The 27,935-nt window shown below is 67.2% G+C and overlaps 4 protein-coding genes across 5 annotated transcripts; 1 reads left to right on the top strand and 3 right to left on the bottom strand.

Moving 5' to 3' along the window:
• Positions 1 to 799: 799 nt before the first annotated feature.
• Positions 800 to 4,953, bottom strand: LRCH4 (leucine rich repeats and calponin homology domain containing 4). Of its 2 annotated transcripts, XM_068178068.1 has the most exons (17): positions 4,685 to 4,953; positions 4,096 to 4,240; positions 3,895 to 4,021; positions 3,715 to 3,820; positions 3,486 to 3,622; positions 3,343 to 3,416; positions 3,175 to 3,271; positions 3,023 to 3,080; positions 2,892 to 2,938; positions 2,764 to 2,810; positions 2,617 to 2,694; positions 2,281 to 2,323; positions 2,075 to 2,165; positions 1,929 to 1,969; positions 1,732 to 1,824; positions 1,392 to 1,448; positions 800 to 1,308 (listed from the first exon to the last, which is right to left on the bottom strand). In XM_068178068.1, the coding sequence occupies exons 1-17, from the start codon at positions 4,878 to 4,880 to the stop codon at positions 940 to 942; spliced, it is 1,806 nt and encodes a 601-aa protein (XP_068034169.1). In that variant the 5' UTR covers positions 4,881 to 4,953; the 3' UTR covers positions 800 to 939. The 2 variants fall into 2 exon arrangements, with proteins under 2 accessions (XP_068034169.1, XP_068034170.1); XM_068178069.1 differs by having other exon boundaries at positions 1,290 to 1,448; positions 4,685 to 4,941.
• Positions 4,954 to 5,569: 616 nt separating this feature from the next.
• PCOLCE (procollagen C-endopeptidase enhancer) lies at positions 5,570 to 10,265 on the bottom strand. The gene is made up of 8 exons (XM_068178081.1): positions 10,138 to 10,265; positions 9,693 to 10,044; positions 8,838 to 9,096; positions 7,374 to 7,498; positions 6,859 to 6,995; positions 6,216 to 6,475; positions 5,833 to 6,006; positions 5,570 to 5,750 (listed from the first exon to the last, which is right to left on the bottom strand). The coding sequence occupies exons 1-8, from the start codon at positions 10,263 to 10,265 to the stop codon at positions 5,608 to 5,610; spliced, it is 1,578 nt and encodes a 525-aa protein (XP_068034182.1). The 3' UTR covers positions 5,570 to 5,607.
• Positions 10,266 to 10,607: 342 nt separating this feature from the next.
• Positions 10,608 to 18,586, bottom strand: KIF1C (kinesin family member 1C). Its single transcript, XM_068178074.1, has 22 exons — positions 18,511 to 18,586; positions 17,353 to 17,476; positions 17,018 to 17,094; positions 16,769 to 16,948; positions 16,620 to 16,685; positions 16,054 to 16,232; positions 15,859 to 15,970; positions 15,515 to 15,592; positions 15,358 to 15,423; positions 15,176 to 15,251; positions 15,021 to 15,099; positions 14,808 to 14,929; positions 14,274 to 14,386; positions 14,094 to 14,173; positions 13,777 to 13,852; positions 13,608 to 13,687; positions 13,431 to 13,525; positions 13,061 to 13,144; positions 12,604 to 12,766; positions 12,463 to 12,520; positions 11,632 to 12,240; positions 10,608 to 11,339 (listed from the first exon to the last, which is right to left on the bottom strand). The coding sequence occupies exons 2-22, from the start codon at positions 17,456 to 17,458 to the stop codon at positions 10,623 to 10,625; spliced, it is 3,216 nt and encodes a 1,071-aa protein (XP_068034175.1). The 5' UTR covers positions 17,459 to 17,476; positions 18,511 to 18,586; the 3' UTR covers positions 10,608 to 10,622.
• Positions 18,587 to 19,290: 704 nt separating this feature from the next.
• On the top strand, positions 19,291 to 27,914 carry CAMTA2 (calmodulin binding transcription activator 2). Its single transcript, XM_068178073.1, has 22 exons — positions 19,291 to 19,394; positions 19,826 to 19,915; positions 20,005 to 20,105; positions 20,361 to 20,428; positions 20,510 to 20,645; positions 21,194 to 21,265; positions 21,348 to 21,537; positions 21,958 to 22,098; positions 22,552 to 23,279; positions 23,367 to 23,490; positions 23,568 to 23,705; positions 23,934 to 24,058; positions 24,432 to 24,631; positions 24,775 to 24,853; positions 25,058 to 25,292; positions 25,731 to 25,900; positions 25,972 to 26,192; positions 26,532 to 26,736; positions 26,836 to 26,907; positions 27,285 to 27,427; positions 27,512 to 27,586; positions 27,775 to 27,914. Exons 2-22 carry the CDS (start codon positions 19,873 to 19,875, stop codon positions 27,836 to 27,838), a joined length of 3,330 nt encoding a protein of 1,109 aa, XP_068034174.1. The 5' UTR covers positions 19,291 to 19,394; positions 19,826 to 19,872; the 3' UTR covers positions 27,839 to 27,914.
• Positions 27,915 to 27,935: the final 21 nt, after the last annotated feature.

The following is a 27,935-nucleotide window of genomic DNA, read 5'->3' on the forward strand; positions in this document are numbered from 1 at the left end:
AGGGGGGCCCTGGCCGTGCACCGCCCCTCCGCCGAGACCAGGTTTTATTTTCGTTTCGAGAGGTTTATCGCGATATCTAATATATATATTCGATAGAAACGGCTCCGGTCCCGGTGCGTCCCTCGCGCTGCCCCGGCGAAACCTCCCCCGGGCCCTCACCAAAGATGGCGGCCGCGGTGAGGCCTCCCCTCACGGCTCTGCCCTCGGCAAAGATGGCGCCGCACAGCCCCCAGCCCCCGCCCGCCCTCAGCCAAGATGGCGGCCGGGGCCTCGGCGCTGAGGGCACGGCCGTGGCGGCCTGCCCTCAACAAAGATGGCGCCAAACCCGCAAATAACGGGGGCACCGGAGGGGGGGGGGGGGAATTAACGGGGGCACCGGGGGGGGGACACCCTCAGCCCCCCCCGCGGGGCCCGGGCCGGGCTCGGCTCCTCCCGCACCTGCTGGAGAAGGGCAGAATTAGCGGGGGGGGGGCTTTGGGGAAGGGGGGGGTGTGGGGCAGCACAGCATAGCTGGAGCGGGGGCGTCCCCTTTTTGGACACAGAAAGGGCGAAAACGGACAAAAACGGACAAAAAGCTGAGCAGTGGCAGCAGGAGAGGGGCAGGACTGAACCACGCGCCCCCCCCCGCCCCCAAGGTTTTGGTCTCGGCTGGTGACCCAGTGTGACAAAGGGACAGGGATGTACCAAGTGTAAATTTGGGGGGGGGGGGGATATCCGAACTCAGAGACAAAATCGTTATTGCAGCAATTAGAGTGACAACTGTATAATAGTTAAATATAATAATTTTAATAATAATTAATTACAATAAATTTTGGTCATCCGTATTTTAGTGTTCTGCCATCATAATTAAGTTACAATTAACTGTAATAATTAACTTATTATGCTCACAGTCCTGTATAACAATTCAGTAATAGTGAGAACTCATTATAATAATAAACCTCATAATGATAGCTCATTATAATTACAATATGAATAATTAAGGTCACACCCCCAGGGGGGCAAAAGGGGGTTCAGCCCCTCCCCCTTCCCTGCCTCAGTTTCCCCAGCGTTAAGGCACAAGAAAAGGGTTGGGGGGAGAAGGAAAGGTGCAAAGGCGGGACCCCTCCCCACCCCCCGCGGGGTTTGGGGGTTTCCCCCGAGGTTTGGGGGGCTCCCCCCAGATTCTGGGGGGGCTCCCCGGGGTTTTGGGGGGTCCCTCAGCAGCCAAAGAGCACGCGGTGCGCGGCGACGAGCAGCGCCATGAGGAGGCCGTAGAAGAGGGCGAAGAGCAGCCCGGGGGGGGGGGCGCCGGGGATGGGGGGGCTTCACCTGGGTGGGGGACCCCGCGTCAGCCGTGGGAGGGCGCGGGACCCCCCCCCCAAATTAACCTCCCCCCTCCCCCCAAGAGGTACCTCAGGGACCCCCGAGCAGTGGCGGGGTGGTGGCGTCCGGCAGGCACTAGGGGGGCTCTGGGGGGAAAGGGGGGGCAAGGAGATTGGGGGGTGTCAGGGTCTAAAAAAGGGGTCTGGGGGGGTGGGTTGGGGGTTAGAGGGGGTGGTTTGGGGCTCGGGGTGTTTTTGGGGTTCTGGGGGGTTTTTTGGGGGTCCAGGAGGTGTTTTGGGGTTTGGGGGGTGTTTTGGGGATTCAGGGAAGTGTTTTGGGGTTCAAGGGGTGTTTTTGGGGTTCAGGGGTGTGTTTTGGGGTTCACGGGGTGTTTTTAGGGTTCGGGGGGTGTTTTGGAGTCACACTCACAGCCCAGGGGCGCAGCCTGGCAGCCACACGGCCCAGCAGCTCCGAGTCCCCCAGCTCATCCGGGAGCCGCAGCTGCAGCAGTGCCTCGAGGCTCTGTGAGGGTGGGGGGCACGGCAGGGACCCCCCCAAAATGCATGAGGGGGAACAGACCCCCAAACCCCCCCAAAATACACGGGGAGGGAAGGGGGGGTCGTTACCTGGCGCACCTCAGCAATCAGCTGGTCAGGGTCCGGGGTGGCTGCGGGGAGATTTGGGGGGGGGTCAGGGGCTGGGGGGGACACAGGGGAGATTTGGGGGGGCTGGGGGGGTCACAGGGAGGGGACACAGGGGGGCTGTGTCCTACCTGGCTTGGTGGCACTGCGGGAAGAGGAGGGGCTGAGGCAGGCGCTGGGTTTTGGGGGGCTGCAGGGGGGGCTGGGGGCTCTGTCAGGGTCCTGGGGTAGGCAGGGGAATTAAGAGTGCTGTTAATTAGGGCTGAGTCTGGGGCAAAGGGCAACCTCGACCCATATTAATTAGGGCTGAGCCTAATGACGCCAGCCGGGTCCTCACCAGCAGCGTCGTTGTCGTCTGGGGGGGTCTCTGGGGGGGGGTCCTGTCGGGGGGGAGAGCAGCCAGTGCCCGGCCCTTGTCCCCTGTCCCAGCCCCATTCCTGATCCCATTCCCAACGTCCCAAATCCGTCCCAAATCCACCCCAAATCCCTGTCCCAGTCTGCCCCACCAGTCCCCAGTCCCATCCCCGATTTCCAGCCCCAAACCCACCACCCTTGTCCCCAATTCCCAGTTCCTGTCCCCAGTTTCCCATCCATGTTCCCATTTCCCAGTCCCCAATTCCCAGTCCCAGTCCCCAGTTCCCAGTCCCAGTTCCCAATTCCCAAACCCCCGTACCTGTCCCGCCTCCTCTCCCTCTCTCTCTCCATCCACACCTCCAGGTTCTTGGGGCGTCTCCGGGAAGTGGGGACCACTCTGCAGGGAGAGGGGGCTCAGAACCCCCTGACTCCTCCCTGAGCCCCCAGACCTCCCCGAGCCCCTCACCTGATGCCCTCGGGGGTGTCACCTCGCGGGGTCTGGCCCTGCTGCTCCTGGGTGACAAAGGGGGGCCCAGGATTTGGGGGGGGAACCCCAAAACTTGGGGATCAGAGAGGGGTGGGGGGTGACATCACCTCGGGCGAGGGCTCCTCCTCCAGCTGCTCCGGGTCGCTGTCACCAGCTGTGGGGACAAGGGGGGTGACAGGGGGTCCCCAGAAGGTGACAGGAGGTCCCGGGGGGTTTTGGGGATCCCACTCCCCCTCACCTGCCCCGCCGCGTGTCTCCCTGTGCTGCCGGGAAGGCTCCGAGGACTCATCCGTGGACTGAAACGGTGCCAAAGAGGGTGCAAGGTGGGGGAGTAGGTCGGGGGACACCCCAGATTCCCCCTGTGCCCCACAAAATGCCCCCATATCCCACCTCGTTCCCTGACCAGCGCTTGCAGCCGCTGTCGACGCTGTGGAAGCCGGAGTCCAGCCCCCCCCGCTGCCGGAGGGGACACGGTTCGTCCGGGGGGCTGCGGGGGGCAAACAGTGCTCAGAGACCCCAAAAACAGCGGGGTCCCCCCTCTTCGAGCCCCCCCTTTACCATGCTGGGGGAGGATGGGCGGCAGCCTCGTCTTCCAGGTACTTGAAAATGTGGACTTTGCCCTTCAGGCAGATCTGGGGGGGGCACAGAGGGGTCAGCTGGAGCTTTTGGGGGGCCGCGGGGATCCCCCGGGCCCCCCTCACCTGGGCGGGGGGGAACTGGAGGGGATTGTTGTCCGCCAGCAGGATCTGGAGGTGCCGGAGCCGCCGGAAGCAGCGCGGGATCGCGACCACCCGGTTACACGAGAAATCCAGCCGGACCAGGGGCAATTCCGAGAGCTCTGGCGGGGGGACACGGACGCGCGGGATCGACACGGGATCGAGGGGACTCTCCCGAAGCGGCGGGGCCCCCCTCCCCAGGGCTCTGACCCACCTTCGGGCAGCGCCGTCAGCTGGTTCCGCCGCACGCTGAGGTCCCGCAGCGCCCGCAGCTGCCCCAGCCCCGGCGGCAGCGCCCGCAGCCGGTTACAGCCGACGTCCTGCGGGGCGAAACGGGGCTCAGCGGGGGTCCCGGCCCGGCCCCGCGGGGCTGGAGCCCGGCCCCGGCGCTCACCAGCTGCCGCAGCGTGCGCAGGGCGCCCAGGTTCGGGGGCAGCTGGGCCAGGCGGTTGTTGCTGGCGTTGAGGACGCGCAGGGGCAGCAGGCACAGGCAGGCGGGCAGGGAGCTCAGCTGGTTGCGGCTGCGGGGGACACGGCGCGGTCACGGGGCGCTTGCTGGACCCTCCCCAGTGGCCCTGGCGGGGCTGGAGCGTACCTGAGGTCCAGGTGCGCCAGGGCCTGGAGGTTGGCGATGGCCGGGGGGACGCTGCGCAGGCAGTTGTGGTACAGGCTCAGACCCTCCAGCGAGACCAGGCGGCAAGCGGCCTCCGGCACCTCCGCGAAACGGTTCCGGGACAGGTCTGGAGGAACGAGGGCGACCCGGGGGAACGTGTGGGACGGCGACGGGGACCCGTGGGGACGGGGCATTCTCTGGTGGGGAACTGACAGGGACAAGAGAGCTCCAGGGATAGGGAACGACAAGGTCAAGGCAGCCTCAGGGAAGGGGACTAATGGGGACCTCCGGGATAAGGACGGGACGCGGATCCCCGGGGACAGGGATGCTGATGGACCCCGAGCTGCCCAGCTGAAAAGTGAAGTCGCCGGACCGCCCGGACCTGGCGCTCTGGCTCGTCCCGTCCCGGCGCCTCCTCACCCGCCTCCGGCACCTCCCGCGGGCATCGGGCTCCGGGAGGCGCCGAGGGAGGCGGGGCATCCGCAGCTTCCCCTGGCCGGGGGAAACAACCCGAGTCACCCCGGGCTGTGGGGAAGGGTCGGGGGGTCCTACCCCGGGGCCGCGGCCTCACCGGCCTGTGTGGTGTCGCTGAGGTCCCAGCGTCGCGCCGCCGCCGCCGGGAAGGCGCGCAGCCGCCGGCCGGCCAGACTGAGGGTGCCGGAGGCCTCTGCTTCTTCCAGGGCGCGCTCAGTGCCGGCTCCTCCGGGCAGGCGGCCCAGCGGCGGCGGCGGCTCAGCCGTGACAGGCCCCACCGACCCCGCGGCCATGGCGGCCCCGGAGCTCCGCTCGCCGCGGCCGCCGCTGCCCGACTGAGCCCCGGACGCTTCCTGACCCCGCCACGGGAGCGGGGCCAGAGCGGCAGCCAATCAGAACGAGGGGCGCGTGGGGAGGCGGCGAATCGGAGCGGGCGAGTACGGGGGCTCTGCCGGGAGAACCGCGGAAGTTCGCCCTTTGATTGATAGGTCGATTGAACCAATCGTCATGAAGCGGTGGGGGGGGTGTGCTGCCCAACTGCAGCCAATCACAGCGAAAGTATAATCTCCACCAATCGCGGGCGAGAACGGGGAGCTCGTTGCCTGGCAACGGGCACGAAAATGTCGGAGGCATCAGCCAATGGAAATGGAGGAGGCGGGCGCAGCGCCCGAGATTGACGCGCTGCCAACCAATGGCGTTTGACGCAACTGCGGCGATTATGAAAGCCCGGCGCTTGGACGGGGCGTGGCGGCTCCACCAATCAGGAGTTACTTACAGCAATGATTGACAGGCAAGGAAGGCCGGGAGGCCGCGCCCCCGGCTCTTCAGCCCCGCCCACCCCCCCTCTTAAAGGAGCCGCACCATTCAAAGGGGAGGTCCCGGGGGTCCCATTTGGGGGGCCTCCCCTTGAGTGCGTGGCGCGGGCGGGCTCCCCCCAGAACCTTGGCGCACACGCTCCATCTCTGCACCCTTTATTTGCGAACGCGCGGGGGACGTCCCCCCGGCTGGGGGGGGGGGTTCTCAGGGGGTCCCCCGGCACGGCCTCTTGCCGAGGTTCCCCAAAAGCTGCTGCTGCTGCGGGCGGTAGGGCACCACGAAGGCGTCGGGGGGCAGCAGGGCCCCCCCGTCCGCCCCCAGCCGCCCCATCAGGACGTAGCTGGAGCCTGGAAGGGATTTGGGGAGGGGGCGTCAGTAGCTGAGGAGGGGGCACGGAGAGCCCCGCGGGCCCCCCCCGGGCGCACGCACCTTTCTTGAGCGCGGGGCACGGACGGCAGGGCAGCTGCAGGCGCAGCGCCGCGCCCTTGGCGGGCTCAGGGACCCCCAGGCCCCCCGACTTGTAGAGGGCGAGCACGGAGACCACGGCCCAGCCCGGCTCCTGCGGCGGCCCCCGCGACACCGACTTCACCGTCCCCGTCAGCACTGCGGGGACAGGAACGAGGAGGGTCAGGCGCCGCGAAACCTCGGGCACCCGCGGGGCCGGGAGTTCTGGGGGGGCCCGGCCTCCCCTCCCCCTGCCCGGCCCCGCTTTCCGCCACTCCCTGCCTCAGTTTCCCCCCTCGCGGTTTTGGGGAGCTCTCCAGGGCCCGGCCGGCCCCCCATGCCAGAGGGTTTTCCGGGGGGTTTCTCACCGAAGTCGCTGCTGCAGAAGTTGCTCTGGAGGGTCCCGGCGCGGCGGCAGCGCTGCGGGCAGGGGGCGGCCGTGGGGGGCGCCGCCGCCCTGGGGCTGGGGGGCGGCTTCCCCTTGCCCCCCCCCCGGGGCTTTTGGGCGGGGGTCTCGGGGACGCTGCCCCGCTCCCGCAGGGTGTAAGTGGCCGAGAAGCCGTCGGCGGTGACGCTCAGGTCCGACACGAACTGCACCAGCAGCTCCGGGGAGCTGGACACGATGGGGCTGGGGGGGCACCGGGGGTCGGGGGGTGTCAGGGGGGCTTTGGGAGGCTTTGGGGGGGGGGGGGTCCAGGGTGGCGATCGGGAAGGGTTTGGGGGGGGTCAGCATGAGGTTCGCAGGGGTACGGGGGGCCGCGGAGGGGTCGGGCTGGTTTGGAGGGGACGGAAGGAATTCGGAGGGGTCGGGGGGGAATTTGGGGGAGTCCCAGGTGGGTTTTGCGGGGGTGCTCAGGGGGCCATGTCGCTGCCAGGGGGTGATTTGGGGGGGGGTCAGGGTGGATTTGGGAGGGATCGGGACGGTTTGGGGGGGCTCACGCGGGGTTGGGGCAGGTGGGGGAGGGCTCGGCCGGGTCCGGGGGGGCCGCGGGAGCTCGGGGGGGGGCTCACCCGGGGGTCTCCTCGCCGCAGAAGCGCCCGAGGCGCCGCGCGTCGTCCCGCGCCCCCCCCTCGAACACGGCCACGTAATCGTAGCGACAGTGGGGGTCGGGCTCCACGTCGAACTTCCCGAAGCGCAGCTCCACCACCTGCACCCCCCCAAAGCCGGGCTCAAACCCCCGGCCCCGCACCCCCCCGGACCCTCCCGGCTTCTCTCAACCCCTCCGGACCCCTCCCCAAATTCTCCTGAGCCTCCCCCAGCCATCCCGGTCTCTCCTCAGCCGCTCCCGACATCCCCTTGTGACCCCCACAAAAAGGATTTCTGATCCCCCCAGACCCCTCCTCTCCCCCCTAAACCCACCCAGGCTCGCCCAGCCCCCCCTCGCCAACACCTGCAAAGCCCTCCTGACCCCCACCCCCCCCATCCCCCAAATCCGCCTGACGCCTCCAAACGACCCCGGTGTCACCCAGCCCTCCCCGAAACCCGCTCTGAGCCCCCCCTCCTGACCCGCCCACGACCCCCAGACCTTGTCGGGGGGGGCCACGATGTGCCAGGAGCAGCTGATGCCGGGGGGGTAATTCTCCTCGGGCCAGTTCGGGGTGTTCAGGCTCCCCTGGGGCTTCTCCAGGCGCCCGCCGCAAAACTGATGCTCTGTGGGGGGTGGGCAGGGCGGGGTCACATTTTTGGGGGGCACAGACACGTTTGGATACACCCCCCCCCCCCCGCTCCTTCCATTTCCAACACCGCCGGCGTCTCCTCTCTGTCCCTGAGACCCCCCAAAATTCGGGGGGGGAGATTGGGGGGGCTCCACCAAAACCACCCTGGGACTGGGGGAGGAGGGGAGAAGATGGAATTTGGGGAGCGAGACCCCCCCCCGGGAATGTTTTTGTAAATTTTGGTGGGGGGGGGGGTCGTACTCACCGTCAAAATAGTGCCAGGACTCCCCGAAAAAATGGGGTTTATTAAAGACCCCCGAACGCCGCCGTCCCTGGGGGGCCCCTGCAAAAGGGTTGGGCTGGATTGGGGGGCACTTGGGGGGGGCTGGGGGTCTCCACGGGGGTTTTTGGGTTGTCCGCGGGGGTTTTTTTTGAAGGATTTTGGGGGGCTCCACGGTGGACAAGGGGTTCCATGCGGCTTTGGGGGGATCTCCATACGGATTTGGGGGTCTTGGAGGGGGTTTGGGTGGTTTCGAGGTCTCCTGCTCTCCGCCGGCAGTGCTCCCTGCCCCCCTTTCCCCCTCAGCTTTTCCATCCATTTTGTGCCACAGTTTCCTTCATTTTTTCCTGACACTTTGCCCCATTTTTCCTTCTGGCTTTTCCCCTCTAACTTTTCCTTTCTTTTCACTCATTTTTCCCTCAGTTTTTTTGAAATTTTAATTTTCAGTTCCCCCCCCCTCGTTTTTTTTCTTTTCCTTTTATTTTTCTCCTTTTCCTTTCACGCTTTCCTCTCCTTTTCTCCTCGCCTTTTTCCCTTGTTTCTTCCTTTGCACTTTTCCCTCGTTTCCCTGTTTTCTCCTCACACTTTTCCCCCATTTCTCCCTCACACTTTTCCCTCATTTCCCTCATTTTTTCTGTCACATTTTTCTCCAGTTCCCTGTCAGGTTTTCTCCTGTTTTCAGTTCCACACCTTTCCCTCCTTTCCCATTCCCACTTTCTCCTCATTCCCACTGTTTTCTCCTCACACTTTTCCCAGTTTCACACCTCTCGCCTCGCCACTGTTCCCTCTTTTCCCACCTCACTCCAGAAAGGGTTTTTGGCCTCTCAGCCTGCAAGATTTTGGGGGGTCTCGGTGGGAGTTTGGGGTCTCCACAAGACTCTGAGCCTGTTGCTGTGGGGTTTTGGAGTTCTCCACATTGCCAGGGATCTCTCTGGGTGGTTTTGGGGGTGTCCCCGTGGGATTGTCCCTGCTCCCTGCCGGCGGTGCTCCCTCCCCGTTTCCCCGTTGGTTTTTTTTTTTGGGGGGGGTCTCCCCCGGCCCCTCTCTCACCCACCGTTGCTCGGGGGGCTGCCGGCGCTGAACCAGGCCAGGAAGCCCCTCCCGGCCGTGCCGCCGTCGCTCTCCATGTGCAGCCGGAGCCGGTTTTGGGGCGCACGCAGGGCCCCCGGGCGGAAGGTGCCGCAGAAGCGCCCCAGGAGCGGCGCCCCGGGGCCGTGGCCCCCGAACACCGAGAGGGCATCGAAGCGGCACAGTGGGTCCGGCTCCAGGTCGAAGACGCGGAAGGACAGGGTGGCCACCTGGCCCTCGGGGACCTAGGGGACACTGGGGGGTCACCACCCGGCCCTGGGGCAGCTGGGGAGACGTTGGGGTGCCACCACCTGGCCCTCAGGGACCAGGAGGTTCCAGAAATGTCCCAGGGAGGACATTTGGGGTGTCACCACCACCTGGCTGGCCCTCAGATGACATTTTGGGGTGTCACCACCTGGCCCTCAGGAACCAGGGAGGACATTTGGGGTGTCACCACCTGGCTGGCCCTCAGATGACATTTTGGGGTGTCACCACCTGGTTTTCACGGACCTAGGGGGCCATGGGGACACTGAAGGGCCGGGATGGACATAAGGGGACATCCTCAGCAGCACTGGGGACGCTGCCGTGTCGCCACTGGGCCCTTGGGTTTCCGGGGGGCGGCACGAAGCCACACCGGGGGGACACGCGGGAGCCGCGGAGCAGCGTCACCACCTGCCCCTCACCCCGTGTGGGACCGGGGAACGCCCGGGGATGCGGGGAGGGGAAAGAGCTGGGACGGCCGGGGCAACCCCAGCGTTTTGGGGTGCCCCCGGGGGCGTTGGGGTGAGCGGGGCGGGGGGGGGGCGCCGCTGGGTTTCGGGGTGCCCCATGGGGTCCGTACCGTGATGGTCCAGGTGCAGTTGCTGCCGGGGGGGTAATGCCGGGGGAAGCCCTCGCTGGCGATGAACCCCGACTCCCCGCGATGGTCCCCCCCGCACGGGAATACCGGGAACACCGGCCTGGGGGGACACGGGGGGGTCACGAACGGGGGAAAACGCGAGTTCGGGGGTCCCGGGCTGTGCGGGATCCTGGCTCCGGGGAGTCTCGGGGCAGTCCCGGGGCTCAGGAGGGCTCCTGGCTGGGGCTCCGGACCGAGGAGCGATAAGCGGGGGTCCCGGACCAGGGTATTCCGTCCCGGGAACATCCCGCCTCGGGCCAAGCCCTGCCCGCGGGGGCGGCGGTCCCGTCCCGGGCTGCCACGTTCGGGGGGAGGTGCCGTCCCGTCCCGGGGGTGGCGAGTCATGTCCTGTCCCGGGGGTCCCGTCCGGTGCCGGGGGTGCCGTTACCTGGTGGCGTTGGGCCGGGGGCTGGGCAGGGGGCTCGGGGCCGGCTCCTGCCCCGCGGCAGGGCTGGGGCTGAGAGCCGCCAGCGCCCCGAGCAGCAGCAGCAGCAGCGGCGGCCCGAGGCGGCTCATGGCGCGGCTGGACCGGGGTGAACGGGACCGGAACGGGGCGAGCGGGGCTGGGGGGGAACCGGGGGTACGGGGTTGGGGGGGAAGGGGAATGGGAAGGGGCGTGGCCTGGTAGCGACACGCCCAAAGGGGCGGGACTCAAGCGCCGGGTCCGCGCTGCCTGCGGGGGGGCGGGGCTTTCTTAAATACCACGCCCATAAATGAAAGGAGGCAGTGTCTACGCGCGTGGGCGGAGACGCTGATTGGCTCCGCCCTAAGAGGCGTGACCAGGGCGCGGCCTCGACTCGCCAGGCTGGAATGGGCGGGGCCAGCAGAGAGGAGGCACCAGAAAAGGGGGTCCCACAAATGAGGCGCTTCTTTTTAATTAGCGGGATCGCCATTAATTAGGGACTCCCCTGTAAGAAGGCGGGCCCTCCTGACCAAGGGCCCCTCCCACAGACACACACACGCGGGGGGGGGGCAGTGTGACAGCAGCTGGGGGCCTCCCCAGCAGGGAGACCCCCAATTGTGGGGTGGGGGGAGGCCGTGATTGTCCATTTGGGGGAGGGGGTGTCCCCAAAATCCCACATCCCCTAGGGGATGGGGCCCCGCGCCTTCAGGTCGGGAGCCGAGCGCTGGCGGCGGACGCGGGGTGGGGGCGTGCCCACGGAGGGGGGTGGGGACGCCCCGTCCAGGGACCCCCGGCGAGGACGCCCCGAGGGAGGGGGCGGTGGGGGGGGGCTGTTGTCGGCTTGGGGGGAGTCTTCCCCGCCCCCCCAGGCCAGGCGGTGCTGGGGGTTGCTCTTGAAGGGGAAACGCAGCTTGGAGTCCTGGGGGGCCGGGTGGAAGCGCGGGGGTCGGCGGGGGGGGCTGCAGGGGCTGCGGGCCCCCCCCCATCAGCCGGGCCTGCTCCTGGCGCAGCCAGCGCAGCCGCCCCCGCCGGAACGCCGGGTCCTGCTCCATGAGCCGGCACAGCCGCGCCGCCGCCGCCGACGGGGGCGAAGGGGGCGGCGACCCCGACCCTGCGTCCCTGCTGGGCTGGGGGCGGTCCGAGGGAGGTTCCGGGGAAGGTTCTTGGGGGGGCGGCTCTGCCTCGTCCTGAGGAGGGGAGGACGGGGGGTTAGAGGAATCTGGGGGGGGCTGTGATACAGGGAGAGGGGGAGCTGTGGGGTGGGAGGGACATTTAGGGGCGTCAGGGGATGGGAGAGGGGGGACTTGTGGCATCAGGGAGCTGTTGGGGCAGCTGGGGATCCACGAGGAGGTTGTGGGGTGCTGAGGGGGAGGTGGGACCCACGGCAGGGCCAGGGGGTGCCGCGGGAGGCCGTGGGTCAGGCCGTGGGCAGGCAGACCCCACGGCAGGGCTCTCCAGGGCGCCGCGGGCCAGGCTCACCGGCGGCAGCGGGATGACGCGCTCCATCTGCCCCACGCGGTCGCGGAGGGCGCGGATCTGCTCGTCCTTGGCGCTGTTCTGCCGCTTCACCTCCCGCAGGATCCCTGCCAGCCTGTCCAGGTGCAGCCGCAGCCCCTCCACCTCGCTCACCTGCTCGCCGGGGCCCTCGTCCTCCTCGCCGCCGCCGCCCACAGCGTCCCACACGTCCCTGGCCACGGCGCGCCAGCCATCGCGCTCGGTGGGCTCACGCTTGCCGTGGCGGCGGCACAGCTCCCGCAGCCGCGCCAGGCTCAGCGCCTCCAGCTCGCGCCGCGCCGGCCGCGGCTCCCGCAGGGCCACCTCGAGGCTCAGCTCCCGCACTGCCTGGGCCTTCAGGTCAGCCATGGTGACCCACGGCGACGGCGACGGCGATGGCGGGGTCGGGGACCCGCGGCGGCGCTGCGGGATCTGGTAGACTCGCAGCGGCTCGCGGCGCTTGCCCGGCGCCGGCAGTGGGAGCCCGGCCCGGCGCAGCACCGAGCGCACAGCGGGAGCCGGCAGCGCCTGGCGCAGCGATGAGATCAGTCGCCAGCCGGCCTCGTAGCACGGGGGGTCCTCGGTGGTGGGAGGCTGCGGGGGGACACCCAAACACCCCTGAGAAGACCCTGAAACTCATCCAGGACGCTCATGGGACACTAAGGGGACCCAGGGCACAATTGTGACACCCAGGGGCCACCCAGCGACACCCAAAGGAGCCAGGGGTCACCTGGGACACCTGTCGGACACTCAGGGGACACCACAGTAACCCAGGGAAGCCCAGGATTCCCAAATGATCCCCGAGCCCCCCCTGACCTGCGGCCGCTCTGACACTTCCTTCTCCAGCTGGGGTTGGTTCTCCAGCTCCTGGAGCCTGGGGTGGGGGACACACACAGCGTGAGCCCCCCCAGGCCACCCCCAGGGCAGACCCTGGGTGTTCCCAGGCAGTGTCCCCACCTCTGGAGGCGCATGTCGATGCCCTGCTGCTCCAGCAGCTCCCGCTGCGCTAGGTTCCAGTCCAGGGGGGGCCCAGGGGACGCCCCCCGTTCCCGCTCCCGCCGCGCTTGCTCCGGGTGCGTGAAGCGGAACACGTGGTTCTTCCCCAAAATGAGGCGGTGGCCTGGTTTGGGGGGGGTTGGAGGGGTCACAGGGGGATTTAGGGGAGATTTGGACAGGGTCACAGGGAGTTTTGGGGGATTTAGGTGGGAAATGGGGTTTTGGGAAATGGGGGTTTGAGAGTGTCATGATGAATTCGAGAGAAAATTCGGGGGTGACACAAGATTTGTGGGAGGTTGAATGCAATTCAGGGGGCACGGTGAGATTTTTGGGAGGGTTCAAGTGAGAGCCCTGGGGATCTGGGGGGGGGATTTTGGGGAGACACACAGAGATCTGGGAGGGCTTTGGGGGTCCCTACCCGACTTAAGCACCACCGGCTCCGTCACCTGCTTCCCGTTGACGTAGGTCTCAGCCCCCTCACATGGCTCCAGGGTCACCACCACTTCAGGAGGGGACGACAAGAGGAAGGCGAGTCACCTCCCTGCTAAACTGAGCTGAGGGAACCCCAAATCCCATCCCCAACCGCCCCAAATCCCCCCAGCCCCAGGGCCCTTCCTCCCTCTCCCACCGGCACAGGGGAGCGGTACCTGGGGGGGCCGTGGTGACCTGCTCCAGTGGCAGCATTTGGGGGAGGGAGGGGGGGAGAAAGAGCAATTAAGCTGTGCCAGGAGGGGGCTGGGCGAGGGGGGCACCCCAAAAACCGGTGCCCCCTGCCCCGAATTCCGTACCTTCCCCCGAGGGGTCGGGGCGGCTGCGGAAGAGGCAGTGCTGCTCCCGGATGAACGGCCCCGACAGCTTGATGTCCACATCCACCTGGCCCACCCTGCAAGAGGGGGGCACAGGGCAAATTGTGGGGCCTGGGGGGGCCCTGGGGTGGTTTGGGGGTGCCACAACCCCCCACTCACCTGGTCACGCCATCCTTGATGTGGTACAGGAGGCACTCGGACATCAGCGGGTCCTCATTGAGGTTCACCAAGTGCGGGGTCTTTTGGGGAAGGGGGGCACAAAAATAAAAACAGAGTCAGGGCCGGGGGGGCCCTCACGGTGCGGCCCCCCCAGCCCTGCCTGACTTGCCTTTTTCGGGGAGAACACCCCGACGGTGCCGCCATCCTCCCGCAGAGCCACCCCCATCTCAGCCAGCAGCGCTTCCCTGGGGGGGGCACAGGAAATTTGGGGGGGCCCGAGAGGGTGTGGGGGGCCCCGAGGGCTTGGGAGGGGCTCTGGGGGAGTTTAGGAAGTGTTGGGGTGGGGCTTGGGGGGGCTACTGGGGCACTGGGGGGTGCATAAAGAGCATTTGGGTTAACCGTGGTGCGGCTGGGGGGAGGGGGGGGGTTCAGGTTACTTGGGGGGGTTGGGGAACATTTTGGGGGTCGTGGTGGGCACCCCCTCACCGCTCCAGCCTCAGGGCTTCCGTCCGCCGCAGCTTCTCCTCCCACGTCTCGTTGAGCTCTGCTATGATTTTCTCCGTTTCCTGGCAGGAACAACGATTGTGGGGGGTTTGGGGGAGGGGGTCACAGACGCCCTGGTTCCCTGTGGATCAGGGGGGGGGCTGGAAGGTGTTTTAGGGTCACCTGCAGTCGCTCCATGGCCTCAGTAGGGCCCAGGGGGGGTTCCAGCCCCGGATCCCCATTGAGGGTGGGGGGCGTCGTGGCAGCAGGGCCAGAGAGGGTGGTGTCAGGGAGACCTGGGGGGAGATGGGGGCTCGGTGGGGGGGGTGTTGCCTCCTGCACCCCCCAAATCAAACCCCCAGCACCACAGGTGCGCCCCCCACAGTGTCCCCTAAACTCCTTCTGCCCCCAAACCCCACCTCAGCTCTGTCCCCAAATCTCTTCTCCCCCCAAAACCTCTCTGCAACCAACACCCCAAATCCGTCCCCTCTACAAAATCCTCTAAATCTGACCCCCGGATCGCCACAAGCCCCTTTAACACCATTCTCACAACCCCAAATCCTGCCCAGCCCCTCACCCTGGGCACCGAGCAGCTCCTGCAGCCTCTCAAAGCCCCTAAATCCTCTCGCAGCCCCCCAGCCCCTCACCCTGGGCACCGAGCAGCTCCTGCAGCCTCTCAAAGCCCCTAAATCCTCTCGCAGGCCCCCAGCCCCTCACCCTGGGCGCTGAGCAGCTCCCGCAGCCGCGTCACCTCCTCCCGCAGCTCGCGGATCAGCCGTGCGTTTGGGTCCTCGTTGATCACCGCGTGGCACCGGATCTGCTTCGTGCGGTCGGCGTAGCTGGGGGTTAGGGGGACAGAAGGGGCAGGATCAGGGCTGGGACCCCCGCTCCTGCCCACGCCCCAGAGCCCACCACAGCCCCCTCCCTCACCGCAGCGTGCTCAGCGTCTCCTCGTAGCTGCTGTCGGCCGGGCTCAGTGCCGCAATCATGGCCGTGCGCGAGTTCCCGCCTGCGGGGACGCCGTTAGCGGGGGCCGCGAGCCCCGGAACGTCTCCTCGCACTCCCCCGCTCCTCCTCAAACCCACCCAGGTTCTCCTTCAGCAGCCACGTCAGCACCGAGTCCCGGTACGGGATGAAATCTGGCTTCTTCTTCTTGCTGGTCTGTTGGGGAGGGGGAAGGAGGAGGAGGATGGTTGTGAGGCCTCCCCAAAAAAACGAGGGGACCCCCGAGGGGTGAGTGCAGGGAGGGGGTGACCCCCAGACTCACCGCCTCAGCCAGGGCAGAGATGACTTTGCCCAGAGTGGTCAGGGACTTGTTGATGTTGGCGCCTTCCTGGGGAGGGGAGGAGGGGGAACAAGGCTCAGGAGGGCTCTGGGGGGAGTCACCCCCTCTTTTTGTGGGGCGCAAGGGGGTCACTGCTCACCTTGAGGCGGATGCCTTTGGCCCCCGAGGCGTCAGCGCGTTCGCTGCCTGCCAAGTCCACCAGGCTGATGCGGCTCACCTGGGGGGGGGGGGCACGGGGATTTGGGGGGGGATCTACGAGATAATTCTGGGGGGAAATGGGGGTTTGAGAGGATTTGGGGGGAATCTGGGGGGCTTGGGTGGGGTTCTGTGGAATTGTAGAGGTGATTTGAGGGAGCGGAGAGAATCACCGATTGCCAACTGAAGAATTCTGGGGGGGACTCGGGAGATTGCAGGGGGTGATTTCAGGGTGATCCAGAACCGGGACGGGATGGATTCGGGGAGTAGCTCTGGGGCTCCCCTGACCTTCTCCGTGGTGAGGTCGCTGAGCGGGTCCTGGCGGCGCTGGCTGAACACAATGGTGAACACGGCGTGTGAGCGGCTGCTCGTTTCGTTCATGTTCGTGGCTGCCACCGTCCTGTAGGGGAGTTCGGCAGGACCCTCGGTGCCTGGGGGGCGTTTGGGGGTCGGGGGTGCCCCTGCGCCCCTCCAGGCCCACACCTGGCCTTGTTGCCGCTGTCCATGAGGTCGGCGATGTCGGCGAAGGAGGCAACGGCGAGACGCGACAGGTCCTGCACGTAGGGTCCGAGCAGGGGGTGCTCCCGCACCCGCAGCCCCCCCCGGCTCTTGGGGTTCAGCAGGTCTCGTACCCGCTCGCAGTAGATCTCCAGGTAGCTCACCTGGGGGCCCCAGCGTGGTCAGGAGAGCCCCTGAAACTCGCGGGGGTCGGGGGTGAAACCACAAAGTGGCGGGGAGGAAAGAGCCAGGCTGGGGGCAAATGGATGGGGATGTGGGGGGAGGAATCCCCAAAATGGTGATGGGGGAAACTCCCAAAGTGCTGGGCTGTGGGGACATCTGAGCCCCCAAAATTTTGGGATGGGTGGCAGACGAACCCCCCAACTGTTGTGGGGGGTGTGGGGCGAGTCTGCAAGAGCTGAACACCCAAATTGCCTGGGGGGGAGGGGGTCTGCAAGCCAGGGGCCATGCTCTGAACCTCCAAACCCCCCTGACCCCCCCAGAGAAAAAGAGCTCAGGAGCCCCTTCCCAAACTCCCAAATTCGTCTCACCTCCACAGAAAAAGAGAGATCAGGTGACCCTTCCCGAGCGACGCGGGCAAACAGATCCTCGCAGAGCTGCAGGTGGGCAGCGTTGAGCTGGGGCTGCGGGGGGCTCCAGCCCTTCCCCGGCCCCTCGGGAGCCCCCCCAGGCCCCAGACCTGCGGGATAATCCCGCGTTGCCCCGGCTCCTGCCGCCCCATCATGGTGTAGGACTTGCCGGCGCCGGTCTGGCCGTAGGCCAGGATGCAGACGTTGTAGCCCTCGAAGGCGTGCGCCAGCATCTCCTCCCCAATGTCCTGGTACACCCGGCGCTGCGAGGCGAAGTTGGGGTCCTCCTCCTGCGGGGGAGTGAGTGAGGGACCCCCAGAGCCCGCCGCGGGTCCAGCCGCGCCCGCCCCGGCACTCACCGAGGTGTGGGACCAGTACGAGTAGTCGAAGGTGAAGTGCTTGGTGCCGTCTTTGGGGAGCTTGGGGTTGGTGATGCCTGTGGTGCGGAGGTGACGGTGGGGTCGGGGTGACCCCCCTCTACGTCACCCTCAACCCCCACAGCACCGTCAAACCCCCCCCCGCCCCAAAACCTCTCTGTTGCTATTTTTAGCTCGGTGGCAGCTGGTCCTCTGGGCCCGGGGCCAGCACGGGACAAGGACGGGGACAGGGCGGGGGGGTCGCGTGCCGCGAACCCCCACCCCTGGGCTGCTCCCCCTCGAGATGCCCCCCTCCCACGCGACCCCCGCTCACTCACAGGTGGTGTTCCCTTGCATCTGGATGACACACTTGGCCTGGCGGCTGCTCTCCCGCGCACTGAAGGGCCGGACTCTGACCGCCACCTTCACCGAGGCGCCCGCCATGCCCGTGGCAGCCTCACCCTGTCGCGACAGAGGAGCGTCACCCCCCGGGACCCCTCTGCGAGGTGTGCAGGACCCCCGCTCATGCCCACCCCCAGCAGCTCCCCAGCCGGGGCTGCGGGGTGGGCCTGGCTCCGTGTCCCTCCCTCAATCCCGCCCAAGGAGAACCCTAAAAATAACCCGGGGCGGTGCCGGGTGATGAAAGAGCCCCCAGCCCGACCCCCCCCAGCGCCCCCAAAGCACAGGCAGCACTCCGGCAGGGTCAAAGGTCAGGGGTGGGGGCAAAGGGTGGGATGTGGGGCAAGGAGAGAGGAAGAAGAGGGTGAGAAGCCCCCCTGGATCCTCGCCCCCATTTGCAGGTGACTCCAGGTCAACATAAACAGCACATGACACCCCCTACCCCGCCCCCGACCGTCCCTGACCCCCCCCAAAACGCGGGCGTCCCCCCCGGGCCTGAGTCCCCCCCACCCTGAAAAACAAAGGCTGTGACCCCACGACCCCGAGAGACCCCGGTGCCGGCATGGACTCCCTACAGCACCCCTAAATCCACCCCTGCGCCCCGAGACACCCCCGAACACCACTCCAGTTCCTCCAAAGCTGGCTCTGCACCCATGTTCCCCCATAAACTCACTCTCTGCACCCCTCAATCCCCCCTACACCTGCTCCTTACCTGCTCAGGAATGCTGAGATGCCTCAGCTTCCCCTAGAGGTCCTCTAAAGCTGTTCCTATAGCCCTGCGCTCACCCTAAACCCAATCCACGCACCCCTCCAACCCCTCAAACCCCCCTGTAGGACCCCTAAACCTGCCTTTTAAACCTTTTTAAACCTGAGTCCCCCCGAGCCCCGTGACACCCCCTGAGCCAGCAGCCCCAAACCACCCCACAGCCTCTCTAAGCCCACCCCCAGGCCCCCGGGATCTCCCTACACCCACTTCCCACACTCCCAGGGCCCCCCGGGACCCCCTAAACCTGTCCCTAGGCCCCTGGGAGCCCCCCGAATTTGCCCCTGGGAGCCCCGGGACCTCCCGAAGCCGCGCCCCCGCCGCTCCCGCTCACCGGCCCCGCGGTGCCGCATCCCCTCGGCCCGAGGCTGGCCGGGCCGCCGCCGCCGCTGCTCCGGCCCGGGGGCTCCGCGGCGGCTCCGGGGCTGCGGCCGCGCCCGGGCCCGGCGGGGCGGGGCCTGGCGGAGTGACGCGAGGGGCGGGACAGCGATACCCCGCCCCCTCTTAAAAGGGCAACGCCTCACAGATGACCCACATCTCTGGGCCGGCTTTTCCCGCGTTTTTACCTCAGGATTTTCCCAGTTTTTTTCCCTCACATTTCTCTCTCCCTTTTCCATCAGGGTTGAGTTTTCTCCATTTTTTCCTCACGCTTTTGTCTTCTTTTTGTGAAATAATTTTCTCCACTTTGTCTTAGTTTTTTCCTCTTTTTTTTTCAGGTTTCCCTACTTTTTTCGCTCAAAATTGGCTGCAGAAAGCCTCCAAATCCTCAAAATGGCACCAAAACCGCCTCAAGAAACTTTATTTTCAATAGTAATGGTATTTTCCATGCAATTGCACCCCTTATTTCGCAGTTGCGTGGCCCGAGAGTATAACCGGTGGTACTAGCTGTAGAGTTCATTGCATTGGCAGGCCTGAACGCGTCTGAACCCGCCCGAGTAATCGAAAAACCGACTGCGAGCGAGGGACCTGCGCAACCCAATTAGCAAAGTTCATCGCTCGGCGCCTTCCCGCCCACGCGACCCCGGATGCCCCCACCCCACCCCCGGCCACGCCCACCCGTCCCGGCCACGCCCACGCCCGGCGGCGCTGCCCCCTCCCCCTTGCGCGCCGACGTCACGCGCCGGCGGCGCCGTCGGCGCTGGCCCCCGGCGGGCGGGAAGATGGCGGCGGGCGGCGGGGGCGGGGGCGGCGGCGGCGGCGGTGGCCCCGAGGCGCCAGGTGGGGCCGGGGGGGCCGGGGCGGGGCCGAGGGCGGGGCCGGGGAGGTGTGGGGCGGGGATGGGGGGGGCATCGTTGGAGGGCGCTGCCGTGGGGCGGGGTGTGGGGTGGAGATGTGGGGTGCAGTGGGCGGGGCGTGGGGGGGCCGTAGGGCAGAGATGTGGGGAGCAGCGAGCGAGGGGTGTGGGGCTCGGGCGCAGGGATGTGGGGTGCGGCGGGGCAGAGGTGGGGGTATAGGGCAGGGTTGTGGGGTGCAGTGGGGAGGGACGTGTGGGGTTGTAGGGCAGGAACGTGAGGTGCAATGGGGTAGGGGTGCGGGGCTATAGGGCAGACATACCGGGTGTAATAGGGGAAGGTGCTGAGGACGGTGACGGGGTCCCTGGTCCCATGCTCCCCCATCCCATCAGCCGTTTTTGGGGGGGGTCCCTGCAGGTTCCAGCCCCTCCTGTGCCCCCCGAGGGGAGCCCTGAGGGCCCCGCATGTGCTCCGAGATGAGCAGCAAGGACCCCCCCGAGGTCTCTGGTAAGGGCCGGGGGACACAGGGGGACACAGGGGGACACAGGGGACGGGGAGGACGCGCGGCGGGGACACTGAGCCCTCCACCCTGGCAGAGAGGAGCCACCTGAAGGTTTTCCTGCCCCGGAAGCTGGTGGAATGTTTGCCCAAATGTCCCGTCCTCCCCAAGGAGCAGCTGCGCTGGAACACCAACGAGGTGGAGGACACATGGGGAAGTGGGGGGCTTGCAGGAGGAGATGTGGGGACACGGGAATGGGGACGGAAGGGACGTGGGGCACGCAGGAGGCGCTTGGGGACGTGGGGGCACGGGAGGAGGGGTTGGCTGGGGATGGGGGGAAGATGGGGGACAGGGGTAGGGACATAGGACAGGGGACGTCGAGACCACGGGGCTGGAACAATGGTGTGATACAGCAGGGACAGGGGACACCAACGGGCCGCCTGTCCCCCCCAGGAAATCGCTTCGTACCTCATCACCTTTGAGAAACACGACGAGTGGCTCTCGTGCTCCCCAAAGACCAGGTGGGGGGCCCAGGGAGGCGCCCTGGGGGGCTGGGGGGATGCCCTGGGGGGCTCCCAGGGTCCCCCTGACCCCATGTCCAGGCCGCAGAATGGGTCGGTGATCCTGTACAACCGGAAGAAGGTCAAGTACCGCAAGGACGGATACTGCTGGAAAAAGCGCAAGGATGGGAAGACGACCCGTGAGGACCACATGAAGCTGAAGGTGCAGGGAGTGGAGGTAGGAGGCGGGGGGCTCACAAAACAGAGCCCCCCCCCCAAAAAAAACCCCTGGTGCCCGCAAAAAAAGCACCCCTTTCCATAAAACTGCCCGTGGTTCAGGTATGGGGAGCTGGGAATGTGCGTGGGGGGGCTTGGGGGTGTCAGGACACACAAGAGGGGGCTCAGAGGGTGTTGGGTGCCCTCAAGGGACGGTTTTGGTGTGCTAGGGACACCCAGTGGGTGGTTGAGGTGGTCCAAGATCCCCAGTTTTGTGTCTAGGGGTGCTGGGAGCTCCCTGGTTGGTGGTTTGGTGGTGTTGGCAGATGCCCAGTAATGGGCTTTGGGGTTGTCAGGACCAGCACAGGATGGTTTGAGGGTGATGGGGATCCCTAGGGGGGCATTTTGGGAGTGTCAGGCTCCTCCAGCCCAGGCAGCTGAAAGTCTGGGGTTGCCCACACTTGGATATGAGGCCCCCACAGGATGCAGCGACCCCCCCCCCCCACAAAGGCTGCTCTGGGGCTCTGGTCAAGGTGGCGGGGGTCCCCCAACCCATGCTGTCCCCCCCAGTGCCTCTACGGCTGCTACGTCCACTCATCCATCGTGCCCACCTTCCACCGCCGCTGCTACTGGCTCCTGCAGGTAACGAGGGGCACCGGGACCCCCCACCCGGCCCCCGGCGGGCCCCCGGCCCCTGCCCAGACCTCCCGTGTGTGCCCCCCAGAACCCCGACATTGTCCTGGTTCACTACCTGAACGTGCCGGCCATGGAGGAGTGCGGCCGGCCCTGTGCCCCCCGGCTCTGCAGCCCCCCGCTGTGCGCCGGGGCCCCCCCGATCTGTGCTGCCACCGCTGACCCCCGCGAGTGGCTCAAGTGGTCCCAGGAGGAGCTGGTGGCCCAGCTGCGCCCCATGTGTGAGTGGGGGCTGCCCCGGAGCCTTTTCCTCGGGGGTTTTACCCACGGTTCCTGGGGAGGAGCGGGGTTGGGGGAATGGGGGGGGAGAGATGCCCTAAATCCTCTTTTGTGACAGATTTGTTGTCCCCTCTCTGGAAGTCTATAGGATAAAGTGGGGCTGGGGAGGGGGAGGGTGCCCCTAAATCCACCTGTGGGATTTTGCTTCCCTTTTGCTGTGGGGTGAAGTAGGACTGGGGCAGCACGAGGCTGTTTTGTGGGTTTGAGGAGGACACCCCGAACCTCCTTACAGAGGGACGTTGTGGTAGCTTTCCCACAAGATGGAGTAGGGTGGAGGGGGTGTGTGTGGCTCTTTTGGGGGGCTGGAGAGAGAGTGCACCACACAAGTCTCTTCCTGAGGGATTTTCCCCCCTCTCCCGCAGTCCATGGGGTGAAGTGGGGCTGCGGGAATGGGGGGGCTGCCCCCGGGCTGTCCCTGGAGCAGCTGGTGCAGAACGTCCTGGAGCGGCACCAGGCCCGGCCGCCCCCCCGCACCCACGCCTGCCTCTGCGCCGGGGGGCTGGGTGAGACAGAACCCTCCGGGAACCCCCGAATCCCCGGGGAACCCACTGGGGCTTCCTGGGGCTCCACCAGCTCAGTGGGACCCCCAAACCCCTGCGGACCCCACTGGGACTCCCATCCCCCTGAGACCTCCCACAAACCTTTCATCTCTTCCTGGGGTACTCCTGAGCCCTCGCTGGGATCCCCCAAAACCACTGCAACACCCTGAACCCCCTTGGGAGCACCCAGAACCCCTTGGGACCCCAGAACAGCCCCTGGGACCCCAAAGTGTCCTTTGGACCCATGTAGAACCACCCCAAACCCCTCGGGACAGCCCCAAATTCCTCTGGTCACTCTGAATACCACGAATCTCTTTGGGACCTTCCCAAATTCTCCTCAGGACTTCCTCTGCAACCCCGAAATCTGCCCCAAACCCTCCCTGTCCCCTGCTAACACTCCGCCTTTGCCCCCCACAGGCACTCCCGGCCACAAGTGCAGCAGTACCAAGCACCGCATCATCTCCCCCAAAGTGGAGCGGGGGGGCGAGGGGGGCACGCCGGGGGAACCCCCCAAACCCGCCCCCTCCTCCCCTGACACTACCCAGCCTTCCCCGGGGCTGGGAGGGGGCACAGCGCCCCCCGAGGGGCCCCGAGCCCCCCCATTTCCCCCCGCGGGGGGGCTGCCGCTCTTGGTGGTGGCCAGTTTGGGTGGGGGGGCAGCGCCGGGGGGGCCTGAGCAGCCGCTGGGCCTGACCCCCAGCCAGCACCTGGTGACCCCCGAGGGGACCTGTCCCACCGCCCCGCCGCCCCCGGCTGCCTTCGACCCTGACTGCTTCCTCAACAGCCCCCGCCGCGGGCAGACCTACGGCTGCGAGGCTGAGGCCCCCCCCGGCGCGCCCCCCCCGCCCCCAGCCGCGGCCCCAAAACTGGAGGAGGACGAGGAGGAGGCGGAGGAAGAGGAGGAGGAGGAGGAGGGAAAGCGGGGCACGGTTCCCCAGGACCCCGTCTTTGAACTCAGTGCTGCCCCCCTACCCCAGCCCCCGTTCCCCCTGCCCTTCCCCGAGCTGCTGGTGGGGGACACGGGGGTCCCACCAAACCTGCATGAGCCCCCCCACACCCCCCACCTTCCCTCTTCCCCCACGGGCCCCCCCAGCGACCCCCCTGTGGCCATCACCGATTTCTCCCCAGAGTGGTCATACCCTGAGGTGAGCGCTTTGGGGGGGGTGCTCTCCCCCTCAGTCCCTCTCCTCCCATCCCCAGGGGTCCCCAGTGACCCCCCTGTGTCCCCCCAGGGTGGGGTGAAGGTGCTGATCACAGGCCCGTGGGGGGACCCCGGTGCCTACTCCTGTCTCTTCGACCGCACCTCGGTTCCGGCCGCGCTGGTCCAGCCGGGCGTCCTGCGCTGCTACTGCCCCCGTGAGTGTCCCCAAGATGGGGTCCCCGCTTGTGTCCCCCCTCCCCGCAGTGCTGACACCCCCGTGTCCCCCCCGCAGCCCACGAGGCCGGAGTGGCCGCCCTGCGCGTGGCCTGTCCCCCCCGGCTGCTCTCGGCCGCGGCCCCATTCGAGTACCGGGCGCGGGGAGCGGCGCGGGGCCCTCCCGGGGTGCAGCTGGACTGGCTGGCACTGGACGGTGAGTGAGGACCCCCAGCAGGCACCCCCAGAACGGGGCTGAACCCCCTGAAGCAGCTCGTGCCCCTGGGCGGTGGCACCCAGACACCTGGGTTCCTTTTGGGGTCCCATTGTGGCGACCCCGAACCTGTCCCTCTCGCCATGGGCTGACGCTCTTTGGGGGCAGGGCGTTCAGGGGGTCTCTGGCTGTCAGGGTGCCCCCCTCACCCTCGGGTCCCCCCTCTCCCAGAGGCCCAGTTCCGTCTGTCCATCCTGGAGCGCCTGGAGCAGCTGGAGACGCGTCTGGGGGCCCTGCCCCCCCCCGCACCCCTTTCGCTCCCACGGGGGTCCCCCTCCGAGACCCACCCCGAGCAGGTGAGGCCGCCCCAACACCAGAGTCAGCGCGTGGCCCCAGAAGATCCCGGTGTCCTCTCGCGTCCTCTGATGTCCCCAACGGCCCCTAACGTGCTGTGCTGTTGCCTGGCATCCCCTGTATCTGCCGGCATCGGCTGCTGTTCCCCGGGGTCCCCCGTGCTCCCCCAGGTACCTTCACGTTCACAAGGGTCTCCTGATGCTCTCTGACATTTCCTGATGGCCCCACTGTGTCCCGCAGTGGCCTGCAATTTCCTGGTCACCATCCCCCTCTGCTATCCCCTGCCACCTTGCAGAGTCCCAGGTGCTCCCTCCCACCCCCTGTGCCACCCTCTCCTTGTGCCCTGGCATGCCCTGACGTGCTCCCTGGGACCAGGGGCCGGGGTCATCCTTTGAGGCACGGGTGGTGGCCATCTGCGAGGCCATGATGGCGCGGCCAGGCTGGTCGGGGACATCGCTGGGGACGTCGGGGACCTCGATGCTGGCGCACGGGGTGACGTTCCGTGGGATGACGCTGCTGCACCTAGCGGCCGCCCAGGGCTACGCCAGCCTGGTGGAGGCTCTTCGGCGCTGGCGGTGAGCAGGGACACCTGGAGACACCTGGGGACACCTGGGGGACCTCAGTGGCATGAGGCAGGGATAGTGATGGGCATCCCCCCAAGCAGTGTGCCTGAGTAGAGCTGACCTTCTCCAGCCTGTGTCCCTTTCTGTCCCTGCAGGGCGCTGGCAGTTGAGAGCCTGGAGCTGGAGCAGGAGATCGACCCCCTCAACGTGGACCATTTCTCCTGCACCCCCCTGGTAAGGGGACACTGGGGACATTGAGGGCGCTGTGGCCGTGGTGGTGACAGTGGGGCAGGGTGGCAGGGCTGGGAACGCGGCGATGCCAAGGGGGTGGGGTGCAGGGTGGTGTCTCAGGCAGCGATGGAGGGGTACCAGGGATGGTGTCTCGGGATAAGGGACGCCTTGGGGACACCCTGTTGACACGTGTCTCCATGTCCCCAGATGTGGGCGTGTGCCCTGGGGCACCGGGAGGCGGCGGAGCGGCTGTGCCGCTGGGACCGGCGGGCGCTGGCCGTCCCCGACACCCTGGGGCGGCTGCCACTGGCCCTGGCACGTGCCCGCGGCCACCTGGCCCTGGTCACCCGCCTCGAGGAGCTGCAGATGTCACCCATGTCCCCACGCTGTCACCTGCCTGGCCTGCGCATCCCTTCCCCGCTCTCTGCCAGCCCTGACACAGGTATGACACTGGCACCTTGTACCCTCCCTGTCCTTTGTCACTCTGTCCTGTTGTCACTGTGTCTAGTCCCGGGCTCCGGGTCACCACCACCCTGGTGTGGTCACTGTCACCGTATTCTCCCTCTGTCCCCTTCCGAGTGCCCCCAGGGCATCACTGGTCCCCTCCAGCCTTTGCCCCCTGTGTCCTCCCCATGTCCCCTGTCCTCCCCCAGCATCTTTGTGTACCCAGGTGTCCTAAGTTCCACCTCCATGTTCTTTGTCCCCCCTTCCTGTGTTCCCTGTGCATCCCCATGTCCCCCTTGTTCTCTGTCCTCCCCAGCTTCTTTGTGTCCCTGGTGTGTCCCCATGGTATCCCCTGTCCTCTTGCCATGTCCCTCCTTCTCCTTGGGGTGTGTCTCTCCAGGACTAAACCCCTGCTGCGTGTCCCCCCTGTCCCCAGGGCTGAGCACAGCCAGCAGCCTGTCGTCCCCATCGGGGCTCTCGGAGGGCCCTGGCTCCGTCCCGCTGCCCCCCGGCCCCCCTGGTCCCTGCGAGGATGAGAGCTGGGGGGTGGCAGTGCCCCCCAGCCCCCCTGAGGATGCCCTGGCCCTGCCCTCCGACACCCTGCAGGTAAAGGCAGGGGACAGCCAGGGCTGGGGACACCCTTAGTGCAGGAGAGTCCCAACGTCCCCCGTCCCCAGGCCGAGGTGGTGACACTGGCGCGACAGATCATCGAGGCGACCCCTGAACGCATCAAGCAGGAGGCACCAGGGGGGCCACCGGGGGCACTGGGAGCACTGGGAGCAGCAGGGGGGACCCCGGGGACAACGGGGACACCGGGGCCAGCTGGGCTTGGTGCTGCCATGGCCTGGCTGGCCACGTACCTGGAGAGCGTTGACCGTCCCCCCGCAGCTGCTAACAGGTACTGCTGGGGTTGGGGATGTGCAGGGGCACCCTCAGCTCCCCGTGGGGGTCACCCACATTCAGCAGCACCCCGGGATACTCTGGGGGATCCCATGGCCTGGGACATGCAGTATCCTGGCGGGAGGGTCCTTTACATCCTGTGATGCTCCATGGTGGGCGTCTTCCACATCCTCCAAACCCCAGTGTCCCCCGGGGTGCATCCCCTGGCTCCTGGGACACCGCAGCGTCCTCCTGGGGACGCTCCGTGACACTCGAATTCCTTCCTGCGTGTCTCCCACCCTCTCGTGGGGTGCCAGCCCTCGCCCCCTGACCCTCCTGTGTCCTGTGTGTTCCCCAGAGCGGAGGTGGCCTCACGGGGGTCCCCGGGGATCCCCGAGCGGCCACCCCCCCCTTCGGCTGCGGGCTGGGCTGAGTTCCTGAACGCCTCGGGGGGGGCGCGGGGCGAGGGGGGGGCTGTGGCCCTGCTGACCCTCAGTGACCAGGAGCAGCACGAGCTCTACGAGGCCGCGCGTCTTGTCCAGGGCGCTTTCCGCAAGTACCGGGTATGTGCTTCCCCCTTCCCCCCTGCTCCTGGCACCCCAAAACCCCCCCGGGGCCCCTCCGGGCGCTGCTGACCCCCCCAACCCCCTGACTGCCCCCAGGGCCGGAGGCTGAAGGAGCAGCAGGAGCTGGCTGCCGCCGTCATCCAGCGCTGCTACCGCAAGTACAAGCAGGTACTGAGGTGTGGGGGGCCCGCAAACCCCCACGGACCCCTCCTGGGCACCCCCCGGGCACCCCAGACCCCCCCTAAGCCTCTCTCTCTGCCCCACAAGCTGACCTGGATCGCTCTGAAGGTAACAGGGGGGGAGTGTTGGGGGGGTCACCCAGATTGTTGGGGCTGTTTTGAGGGTGCTGGATGCCCGGGGTCCAGAGCACATGGGCATGGGGGTCCTCGCTTGGGGATGTTGGGGTGGATTTGGGGTGCCCCCCTCTGTATCCCCTCTGTCCCCCCAGTTCGAGCAGATGACACAGGGATGCTGGGCTGCTGGGGTGACATTGGGGTCCCTGTTTGAGGGTGCTGCGACACCGGTGTCCCCCTGTCCCCCCACAGTTCGCCCTGTTCCAGCGGATGACGCAGGCCGCCATCCTGATCCAGAGCAAGTTCCGGAGCTACGCGGAGCAGAAGCGATTCCAGCGGCGCCGGCGCGCGGCCGTGCTCATCCAGCAGCGCTTCCGAAGCCTCCGCCAGCACCGGTGGGACCAGGGACGCTGGGGGACGCTGGGGACGCAGGGTGCCGGGGGCAGAGGGGTCCTCACCCTCCCCTCTGTTCCCCCCAGGAGCACCTTCCTCACCCTCAAGCAGGACCAGGCAGCCCGGAAGATCATGAGGTTCCTGCGGCGCTGCCGCCACCGGTACGGGGACATCGCAGAGGCACCACGGGGAGGGGACGTGGGGGAGGACTGGGTCGGACACGGCGAAGGGGAGCCGGGAGGTGTCACACGGGGCTGGGTGGAGACAGGTGACACTGGGGGCCGTGGGGGGCAGAGTCTCAAAAGAGCCTGAGCCTCCCCGCGCCCCCAGTTCATGTTTCCTCGCCCAGGATGGAGGAGCTGAAGCAGAGCAAGGAGGTGGACAGTTTACAGACGCGGGGCCTGGCCTCGTGACCCCCCCGCTGCGGATCCGAGCGCTGGGGGGGCTCCACTCCCCCCCCACGGGGGACCCAGGCAGTGGGGGACCCTCAATACCCCCCTCACAGGGGAA

Source organism: Anomalospiza imberbis, unplaced genomic scaffold, assembly GCF_031753505.1.
Source record: "Anomalospiza imberbis isolate Cuckoo-Finch-1a 21T00152 unplaced genomic scaffold, ASM3175350v1 scaffold_172, whole genome shotgun sequence".
Lineage (NCBI taxonomy): Eukaryota > Metazoa > Chordata > Aves > Passeriformes > Viduidae > Anomalospiza > Anomalospiza imberbis.

Coding starts and splice junctions, on each gene's coding strand:
- LRCH4 (XM_068178068.1), bottom strand. CDS start 4,880: ATGGCCGCGGGGTCGGTGGGGCCTGTCACGGCTGAGCCGCCGCCGCCG. Junction 3,272..3,342: donor GCCCATCCTCCCCCAGCATG/GTAAAGGGGGGG, acceptor TGCCCCCCGCAG/CCCCCCGGACGAACCGTGTC. Junction 1,449..1,731: donor CCAGGCTGCGCCCCTGGGCT/GTGAGTGTGACT, acceptor CTTTCCCCCCAG/AGCCCCCCTAGTGCCTGCCG.
- PCOLCE (XM_068178081.1), bottom strand. CDS start 10,265: ATGAGCCGCCTCGGGCCGCCGCTGCTGCTGCTGCTGCTCGGGGCGCTG. Junction 9,097..9,692: donor ACTGCACCTGGACCATCACG/GTACGGACCCCA, acceptor AGTGTCCCCTAG/GTCCCCGAGGGCCAGGTGGC. Junction 7,499..8,837: donor CGGCAGCCCCCCGAGCAACG/GTGGGTGAGAGA, acceptor CACCCCCCACAG/AGCATCAGTTTTGCGGCGGG.
- KIF1C (XM_068178074.1), bottom strand. CDS start 17,458: ATGGCGGGCGCCTCGGTGAAGGTGGCGGTCAGAGTCCGGCCCTTCAGT. Junction 16,949..17,017: donor CGTACTGGTCCCACACCTCG/GTGAGTGCCGGG, acceptor ACTCCCCCGCAG/GAGGAGGACCCCAACTTCGC. Junction 12,767..13,060: donor GCCGGTGGTGCTTAAGTCGG/GTAGGGACCCCC, acceptor CCCCCAAACCAG/GCCACCGCCTCATTTTGGGG.
- CAMTA2 (XM_068178073.1), top strand. CDS start 19,873: ATGTGCTCCGAGATGAGCAGCAAGGACCCCCCCGAGGTCTCTG. Junction 19,916..20,004: donor GGACCCCCCCGAGGTCTCTG/GTAAGGGCCGGG, acceptor CCACCCTGGCAG/AGAGGAGCCACCTGAAGGTT. Junction 26,908..27,284: donor GCTACCGCAAGTACAAGCAG/GTACTGAGGTGT, acceptor GTCCCCCCACAG/TTCGCCCTGTTCCAGCGGAT.